A 10,731-nucleotide genomic window follows, 5' to 3' on the forward strand; every position below is an offset into this window, starting at 1 on the left:
CCATAAAACTGAGTGTGTAAGCTATTCCCTCTTTGAGACAATTCCCATGAGAGTAAGTATCAAGGGCTTCTACCCGCCTCCCCCATTTTCCCCTTCAGTACAAAAGTTCTTTCATGCCTCTTTTATGTAAGATAGTTTGTACCATTCCACCTCTCCCCTCTCCTCCCAGTGCATTCCTTTATTTCACCCCTTGATTTAATTTTTTTGTTTAGATATCATCCCATTATATTCTGTTCACAACTACGCACTCTGTCTATGTATACTCCGTTTAATAACCTGAATAATGAAATCCTTAGAAGTTACAAGCATCATCTTCCCAAGAAGGAATGTGTATAATTTAACCTTATTGAATCCCTTATGATTTCTCTTTCCTGTTTGCCTTTTTTCTTCTTCTCTTGAGTCTTGTATTTGAAAGTCACATTTTCTATTCACTTCTGGTTTTTTTTTTTAATCACAAATGCTTGAAAGTTCTCTGTTCATTGAATGCCCATTGGTTGTAATCCTAGCTTCATTGCCCTCCGGGATATCATATTCAAAGCCTTCTGCTTCTTTTATGCAGAAGCTGCAAAATCTTATGTGATCCTAAATGTGGCTTCACCATGTTTGAATTGTTTCTTTCTGGCTACTTGCAATATTTTCTCCTTGACTTGGGGGCTCTGGAATTTGTCTATAATATTCTTGGGAGTTCTCATTTTGGGAACTCTTTCAGGAGGTGATTAGTGTATTCTTTCAATTTCTATTTTACCCTCTAGTTCTACAATATCAGGGCAGTTTTCCTTGGTAATTTCTTGAAGATGATGTCTAAGCTCTTTTTTTATCATGCCCTTCAAGTAGTCCAACAATTCTTTAATTATCTGTCTTTGATCTCTTTTCAAAGACCAACATCCTGTGAGATATTACATGTTTTCTTCTATTTTTCATTATTTTGATTTGTTTTATTGTCTCTTAATATCTCATGGAATCATTAGCTTCTATTTACCCAATTGTTATTTTTTTGGAATTTCCTTTTCCAATTGACCAATTTTTTTTTTCAGGAGATCTTTTCTTCAGTGAATTTTTGCATATCTTTTCCAATATGTCCAGTTCTGCTTTTTAGGTATCCTTCTCTTTTGTGGATTTTTTCCCCTCTTTTTTCATTTGGCCTATTCTATTTTTTATTTTCTAGTTTTTAAAGTTTTGTTTAAGGTTTTGCTTTCTTCAATATTTTTTGTGTGCTTCCTTTGCCAAGTTATCGACTCTTTTTTTCATGAATTTCTTGCATCATTCTCATTTCTTTATCCAGTTTTCTTCTACCTCTCTTATTTGATTTTTAAAACCCTTTTTGAGCTCTTCCAGGAATATTTTTGGACCTGAGGCCAATTCACATTTTTATTCTGGCTTTGGATGTAGAAGTTTTGATTTTGTTGTCTTCTTCTGAATGTTTTGAACTTCCTTCTCATGGTAGTAGCCATCTAAAGTTGAGATCTTTTTTGGTTGCTTGCTCATTTTTCCAGCCTATTTCTTGACTTTTTACTTCATGTTAATGTTGGGCTTTGTTCCCACACTGGAGGGGATTATGCTAAGCTTCAGGTTTTTTTTTGGTATAGCTGTTTTCAGAACTGCTTCTGGGGTTTTGTAAGCTCTCAGTTCTTCCAATGTGGTATGATCTCTGGAGAGCTGTGTTTACTACTATCCTGGCCTGTGTTCTGGTCTATAAGTTACCACAAGCACTTTTATTCAGCCTTCGAACTATGACCAGTGTCCCTGCTACCCTGTGGACACATGCTGTGGTATGTGTATTGCTGATCTGATTGATTTGACAGAACAATCATTGGCACTTAAAGGAACCTTAATGAAATTTTAATCCATAGTCATGAATCTGTGCTAAGTCTTTTCTTTTTATAATGAAGCCCTTTCTCATCAATCAAATTAAAACGGCAAGTTGTAGTAGCAATTTAGATTTGGAGATATTTTCCACTCATTAATAGGCCATGTGACCTGCTTACATCACAGGAAGTCTAAGTCACATGTGGTAGGAGGGGCTTCCTGACAGGAAAAGGAAGTTATGCCACAGGAAATGCTGACAGAGAGCTGTTAACGACTGTTAATCATCATTGTGACTGTTAGAGCTGAGGTAATGAACGTCAGCCTCTGACAGCTGAACAGACTGACCCCTGTACTGTGAGTTTGTTTTTGGGAAGACCCCAAGAGGGGGTCTGAGAGGTTTTGGGATGGCGAGGCTCCATGCTGTGATATTATGGATCCGGTGCTTCACTGCTGTGATGAATTGGGTAAATGGCTTGTGGGGTATGGTTCTCTGGTGTCTGAATAAATGGTTTCCTTCTTCTACCTTCTACGTGGAGAGTCTGGTACACTTTGTGATATAGAACTACAGAGGCATTTTGACAATTATCATCTGTGTTGTGATTATTGCCTTACGGATTCACAAGCTGCGCTATATTTGGTAAACAAAATTAATGTAAATAATCATTTCAAATGTCACATCTAGTGGAATTTTTTCAGAGTAAAAATCTAAATAGATTCCAAACAGTTACCAACATTGTCTTTTAGATACCAAATATCTGCCTTAGAAGGCAGAAGTGATCAGAGAGACTCACCTACTCTATTTGAGTGGAATGCACAATAGCTGAAGCAACTAGGAAGTGATCTTCAATGCATTGATTGATTAAATTATTATTACTATTACTGAGCTTCATTATAATGAGTGGCTTTCTAGGCTACCTTTTAGACAAATTTCTGGTACAGGAAGACTGGACCCTCAATTATCCATGTAAATATTGCAAAATTTTCCATATCACCTGCCCTGTACACATATAGCATAAGCTTATTCTCCATACTACATATTTTTGATCTTGCTAGTGGTAAGCTAGGTTAAAGGCTTTATTCATTCTGTATTTTATAAGTAAACATCATTAAACTGTACTCCTGCCATGATATCCACTGAAAATTACTACATCGAGTGAATTAACAACTGTGAGCAAATGATAAAAAATCATAGCCTAAAATATACATCTCAATTTATTTTGATGAGTACTTTGGTTTTAATTATTTATGATAATGCTTCATAGCATAATAGTAAATATAATGTTGTGTAATTATCAGAAGTAATGAAATCTTAGCAATGTGAGATTGCAATCACTTTCATTTTTAATTAAATCTTTGCTGATAAGTAAATGAAACCATTTGGTATCTTTTATTTTTTTCTAACATGAGAGTCAGAGATATCAAAGTAAGAATAAATGGTATTTTCTTTCTAACTAAATGCATAGCTGTATATTCTTTTTGATATTATTGATTAAATTTGGAAACATATAATTACTTGTGATAAGCATTTATAGGATGATCATCAAGCAGTCAACTGGCCCAAGAAAGAATTGATTTGATTTTTTTTAAAGACCACATTGTAACATTTAGTTCATCACAAAAAGTTACTTGGTTTTTGGGGATTCTTAAGATTAATAGATTATTCTGTGATTCATATATTTTCAGAGTTTACCGTTAGTGATTAGTTAAATAATTGAGTCAAGTGCTAAATGGTGAAGTAATAACATATAAGCACATCCTCAGGTCAAGTTGTGGTATGTTTGTTAGTCCTCTTCAGAAATATATATCTATTACAAATTAATTTTTAATGTACATTTTAACATCCCACATTGTTCTTAATGCTTTTATTGCTCAGTCCTTTCCTGACAATGGCTGCTACCCACTGTATTTTTTTTTTTTATTAAAGAAATATAGTTGTGGTTATTTTGAAAAAAAAAACTTGGAAAAGTATTTAACATATTAAGTTTTATTGCATCTTAAAATTAAATTTTGCTAAAGAACTGCTGAATAAATTATTCAGGCAGTACCAAAAATGCATGAATAATTCAAATTGTATCTTTAATTAGACATTTAAAACCTGAATAATGTTATACTAGTACTTAACTGGATCTACAGGCAGCTCTGTTTGAAAAACAAAGAACTTTTTGTTCAAAGTCAAATCAGTGTGCAATTATATACCAACAGATTGCAATTAAACTTCTTTTTAATACTACTTATTCCCACAAACATGGAATGAGGTATAACTCATGTTCTATCTTTAAAAACTTTTCTCCAATAGTAAACTATATAATTAAAATGCAGTTGAATTTTAGGTTCATTGTTAAGTCACCGAATCATACAAACAAACAGAATTTGAGAGTTGGAAGCAACTTTAACTGCCATTGAATCCAATCCACGCATGAAACAAATCACCATTACAATATATCTGAAAAGTAGCCATCTGATCTCTTCTTGACTGGGGAAAACCATTCCTTACTGAGGCGGCTCATTCCACTTTTGTGTCTCTAATTTCTATGATGTTTTTCCTGATATCAAACCAAAATTTGCCTTTTTGCCATTTCTATTTATTTCTAATGGTTCTGTCCTGAGGGGCCAAACAGAACAAATCCAATAACTTTACAAGGCAACTCTTCAAAAACTCAAAGATGACTAACATGTCCACCCTTAGTCTTTTCCTCTCTAGATTGAACATATTTATTTCTTTCCATCAATCCTCAAATGCCATTCACAGAGAACCCTTCACCAAAGAGTGGCTATATTCTAGGGCACTCTCTGGTTTGTTGATGACTTTAAAAAAAACTGGGTCCACAACTGAATACAATACTCCACATGATATCTAACAAGGCAGAATAAAGAAGGATATCATCTCCCTATTCTTGGAAGCTATGTCAACCTTACTATAATCCAAGAATTCATTAGATTTTTTAAAAAAATTCATCATAATTGTGATTGTTGTTAAACTAATCCACTAACACTCCCAGCTCTTTTTCAGAACTACTGTTGTCTAACTATACCTGCTCCATACTGGACTTGTGAAATTGATGTTTTTGTGCCCAAGAGTAAGCCATTATATTTATCCTTATTAAAATTTATCTTATTAGATTCAGCCTGATGTTTAAACCTGTCAGGAACTTATGTGGACCATGAACTTATCACCCAGTATTTGAGCTATCCCTTCTAGCTTTCTATTATCAATAACTTTGATAAGCATACCATCTATGCCTTTATTTAAGTGACTTATAAAAATGTTAAATAGCACAGGGCAAAGAAAATATCCCTATGACACTCCCCTGGACATCATTAGTTCTTTTGTCACTGAATCATTAACACACGTTGAGTCTGACATTTCCAACAAGTTCTGCATCTATCAAATTGTATTATTCTCTATTCTACTTCTCTGTACCTCCTCTACAAGGATACTCTAAGATGTTAAAATGTAGGTACAATGTAACCATGCAATTGCCCTCATAAACCAGTTTAGGAATAGTATCCACAAAGGAAATGAGGTTAGTCTGCCATGACTTGTTCTTTTTTTTATTTTAAAAATTTATTTATTTTTGTATTAGTTTTCAATGTTCAGTATTATAAGATTTTGAGTTCTAAATTTCCCTCCCCCTCTTTCTCCTCCCCCCAGCCCAAGACAGCATACAATCTGATATAGGTTGTATATGCACAATTATATTAAACATAATTCCACATTAGTCATGTTGTGAAAGAAGCAGGAAAAAAAAACAGGAAAAAGAAAAAAAAGAAAATAGTATGCTTTGATCTGTATTCAGACTACATAGCTTTTTTTCTGGATGTGGATGCATTTTCCATCATGAGTCTGTTGGAACTGTCTTTCTTAGATCATTGATTTGCTGAGAAGAGCTGAGTCTATCACAGATGGTCATCACACAATGTTGCTGTTACTATGTACAATTTTCTTCTCGTTCTTTTCATTTCACTTAGTATCAGTTCCTTTCCAGGTTTTTTCCAAAATCCATTTGCTCACCATTTCTTATGGAACAATAGTATTCCATTACATTCATAAACCACAATTTATTCAGCTATTCCTCAATTGATGAGCATCCCCTCAATTTCCAGTTCTTGTCCACCACAAAAAGAGCTGCTATACTTTTCTATATTTTGGTCCTTTCCCCTTTTTATGATCTCTTTGGGATACAGAGCTAGTAGTGGTATTACTGGATCAAAGGTTTATCAAAGGGCACAGTTTATAGCCCTTTTGGCATGGTTCCAAATTGCTATCCAGAATGGTTGGATCAGGTCACAACTCCACCAATGATGTATTAATGTTCCAATTTGCCCTCATCTTCTCCAACATTTATCATTTTCCTGTTTTGTTATGTTAGCCAGTCTGACAGGTGTGCTGTGGCACCTCAGAGTTGCTTTAATTTGCATTTCTCTAATCAATAGTGATTTAAGCATTCTTCCACATGACTATAGATAGTTTTAATTTTTTTATCTGAAAACTTCATGTTCATAACTTTTGACCATTTATCAATTGGAGAATGATTTGTATGCTTATAAATTTGACTCAGTTCTCTATATGTTTTGGAAATGAGGCTTTTATTGGAGACTTTGGCTGTGAAAATTATTTCCCAGGTTTCTGCTTCCCATCTAATCTTGGTTGCATTGACTTTGTGCAAAACCTTTTTTAATTTAATGTAATCAAAGTCATCCATTTTGAAATATTCTCTATCTCTTATTTGGTCATAAATTCATCCCTTCTCTATAGCTCTGACAGGTAAACTATTCCTTGCTCTCAAATCCTGCAACTATTTTGACCTTATTTTGGTGTACAGTGTAAAATGTTGGTCTGTGCCTAGTTTCTGCCATAATATTGCCCAGTTTTGTCATGTTTTTGTCAAATAGTGAGTTCTTATCCCAGAAGCTAGTGTCTGTGGGTTTTGTAGTCATTGACTACTGTGTCTTGTGTACCTTACTTATCCCACTGATCCACCACTCTATTTCTTAGTCAGTACCAAGTAGTTTTGATGATTGCTGCTTTATAATACAGTTTTAGGTCTGGTACAGCTAGGCCACTTTCCCTAGCATTTCTTTTCATTAATTCCCTTGATATTCTGGACCTTTTATTCTTCCAGATGAATTTCATTATTATTTTTTCTAGTTCTATAAATACTTTTTAGTTATTTGATCGGTATGGCACTGGAAAAGTAAATGAATTTAGGTAGAATTGTCATTTTTATTATTATAGCTCACCCTCCCTATGAACAACTGATATTTTTCCAATTATTTAGATATGATTTTTTTTGTGTGTGTGAAAAGTGTTTTGTAATTGTGTTCATATACTTTCTGGTTTTATCTTGGAAGATGGACTCCTAAATATTTAATATTATCTACAGTTACTTTAAATGGAATTTCTCTTTTTATCTCTGCTTGGCTTTGTTAGTGATATATACAAATGCCAATGATTTATATGGGTTTATTTTGTATCCTGAAACTTTATTAAACTTGTTAATTATTTTAAGTGGATTTTAGTTGATTCTCTAGGGTTCTCTAAGTATACCATCATGTCATTTGCAAAGAGTGATGGCTCTGTTTCTACTTTGGTTATTCTAATTCTTTTAATTTCTTTTTTCTTCCCTGATTGCTAAAGCTAGTATTTCTAATGCCATATTGAGATGATAATGTGATGATAATGAACATCCTTGTTTCATTATTCCTTTGATTTTCAGAATTTCTTTTTTTGTCACAGGCATTTTTATTAACAGACCATTAGAAAAATAATCATGGTAGAGACCTTTAGTTCATTCTTCTAATAAGCCTGTTGATCTGGTCTTCCCTGTTACTAGCATCTCCACCTTCCACAAAATGTGTAGTCTTTTTCTTCATTCCACCTCGTGGAGAAGATAATTTGAAAGTCCATAGGAAGTTGTTGGCAACTTTGAAGTGCTTGCCAACAGTGTAGATCTCATGGATCAAGTCCTCCATGCAGATAATTCCACATTTACCAAGAAATTTTGCAGTAAGGGCATTATCCATCAGGGCAATCCTCTGTTTCTTGATCTTGCCATAATCACGTTTGTAAATCAAGTCATTCACAGACTTCAGGTTTGGGTAACCCCATGCAATGTATGGTTCCACAATCCTCAGCATGTTAATTGAAGGCTTGCTAAGTTTAACAAAAGTGCCATTAAAGATTTGCTGAAGACAAAGAAGTTGCAATACTTTTTGGACCTTTGGGCTAACACCATTGATTCCTCTGATTCTGATCATAGAAGCTAACTTGGGTTCAGCAGGTACATAATAGTTGCCAGCTTCGCGTGTCATTCTAGCCAGCTGGATTTCATTTCTGTACAGCTGTCTGTACTCCTCATGGTAGGCTTTAGCTTTTTCATAAATAACTTTTCTCCGTATTTTACGGAGCTTTTTAATAGCCATCTTCTTCTTCAAGCGTTTGGCCTTCAGTATTACGAAAGCCTTTCGCTTTTTCAGAAGGGATTCTGGAACGGGTGGTAGCTTCTTCTTTTCTTCTACACCAGCCATGATTCCAGCTGGAAAAAGAGGACAATTTTTGGAATTTCTAATTTGGTATTTAATTTGGGATTTTACTTTGTTCTTTTTTCTAGTTTTTTTTTTTTTGGTTGCATACCCAATTCGTTAATCTCTTCTTTCTTTATCTTATTCATGTAAGCATTTAGAGATATAAATTTCCTCTAAGAACCACTTTGGCAGTATCCCATAAGTTTTAGTATGTTGTCTTATGTACAGTTAACGAAATATGAAGATCTTCCCTGTCCATTAATAGGCCTATGTGACCACATGTGTCCCCTTTTTCTGTGTAACACGGTGTCTTCTCAGGTCTAAAGTTACGCAGGTATTTCAATCACAGGTGTCTTGTTGCTTTGAACTTTGGCTCAGTTCACATCTGTGACACATCCCACAACTGGGTCACAAAGAGCCCTGGCCCAGAGTTAATTAGGCTCTGGGCTATGGAGATTTTCCAAATAAGTGCTGAGGCACTTTGATTTTTAAGCTTCTCAGCACTAAGCCAATCAGGTGCCAAGTTTTTGTTTGAAAGGGGATTTATATTGCCTTGAGGGGAACTCAGTGACTGGGGAGGGGGCAGCAACTGACTTGAGGAGAGGCTTGACAGGAAGGACATTTAAGATGTTTGTACCCTGCTACCCTGTGGTTTGGTGATGTGTACAAATATTTTTGCTTCTTTGTTAAGTTTTGTCTTCTTGTATTTCTATAGTAATGTTTAACCTCATCTTAGTGTGTCAAATAAGTGTTTTAGTTTGGTCTTGAGTAGAGACAGCTTATTATATTTTGCAGCTCGATCCTGGAAATACACATGAATATTCATAGTACCTGCTATGAATATCACATTGGCATTATATCTCATCAGTGTCATTTTCTTAGATGAAGTTATTGATTGTTTCAGTGATTTATTGCTTGACTCACTCATTCTTCAAAATTAGGTTATTTAGTTTCCAATTAATTTTTAATCTATCTTTCCATGGCCCTTTATTACATGTAATTTTTATTGTATCATGAGCTGAAAAGATGCATTTACTATTTCTGCCTTTTTGCATTGGATTGTGAAGTTTTTGTGCCCTAGTACATGGTCAACTTTTGTGTAGATGCCATGTGCCATTGAGAAACAGTTATATCCCTTTTTATCCCCATTCAGTTTTCTCCAGAGGTCTACCATATCTAACTTTTCTCAAATTCTATTCACTTGCTTAACTCCTTTCTTTTTTATTTTGTGGTTAGATTTATCTAGTTCTGAGAGGGGGAAGTTGATATCCTTCACTAGTATAGTTTTGCTGTCTATTTCTTCCTGTAACTCCCTTAACTTCTCCTCTAAGAATTTGGATGCTATACCACTTGGTGCATTTATGTTTCGTACTGATGTCACTTCATTGTCTATGGTACCTTTCAGCAGGATGTAGTTTCCTTCCTTATCTCTTTTAATTAGATCTGTTTTTGCTTTTGCTTTGTCTGAGATCAGGATTGCTCCCCCTGCTTTTTTTTTTACTTCAGCTGAAGCATATATTCTGCTCCAGCCTTTTACCTTTACTCTGTGTGTATCTCTCTGCTTCATATGTGTTTCTTGTAAACAACATATTGTAGGATTATGGTTTGTTATCCACTTTGCTGTCTGCTTCCATTTATAGGAGAGTTCATTCCATTCACAAACACAGTCATGATTACTAATTGGCTGTCTCTCCATCCTATTCTCCTCTCTCCATTTATGCTTTTCTCTCTCCCTTCTCCCTTTCCCCCCTTACCAGTATTTTGCTTCTAACCACCACTCAATCTGCCTTTCCTTCTATCAGCCCTTTTCTGTTTTCTTTCCCCTTTCCCCTCCTACTTCCTATAGGGTAAGACAGATTTATGTACGCAATTGCGTGTGTACGCTATTCCTTCTTTGAGGCAAATCCAATGAGAGTAAGGTTCAAACAATGCTCACCTGACTCCCTTCTTTTCCTCTCCTATAATAAGTCTTTGCACCCCTTCATGTGATGTAATTTCACCTTTTCTGCCTCCTCTTTTTCCCTTCTCCCAGTATAATACTTTTTTCACCCCTTAAATAATTAATTTTGTTATCAACACATCAAAGTCAACTTTCCACACCTCTGTCTATGTATACACCTTCTAATCATCATAATGTAGTTCTCAAGAGTGATAAGTATCATCTTCCCATGTAATAATGTAAACTCTTTAACCTTATTGAATAACATGCTGTTGTTTTTCTTTCCTGTTTGCCTTTTTTAAGCTTCTCTTGAGACTTGAATTTGAAGATAAGGTTTTTTGTTCAGCTCTTTTTTTTTAGTGAGGATAATCTGGAACTCCTCTATTTCATTAAATATCTATCTCCTCCTCTGAAAGATTGTCTTCAGTTTTCCTGGGTATTTGATTCTTGATTGCAATCCA

The 10,731-nt window shown here is 34.8% G+C and overlaps 1 protein-coding gene across 1 annotated transcript; it reads right to left on the minus strand.

Moving 5' to 3' along the window:
- Window positions 1–7,535: 7,535 nt before the first annotated feature.
- On the minus strand, window positions 7,536–8,349 carry LOC118833299 (60S ribosomal protein L7-like). Its single transcript, XM_036740660.1, has one exon. It carries the CDS (start codon window positions 8,332–8,334, stop codon window positions 7,591–7,593), a length of 744 nt encoding a protein of 247 aa, XP_036596555.1. The 5' UTR covers window positions 8,335–8,349; the 3' UTR covers window positions 7,536–7,590.
- Window positions 8,350–10,731: the final 2,382 nt, after the last annotated feature.

Source organism: Trichosurus vulpecula, chromosome 1 (assembly GCF_011100635.1).
Source record: "Trichosurus vulpecula isolate mTriVul1 chromosome 1, mTriVul1.pri, whole genome shotgun sequence".
Lineage (NCBI taxonomy): Eukaryota > Metazoa > Chordata > Mammalia > Diprotodontia > Phalangeridae > Trichosurus > Trichosurus vulpecula.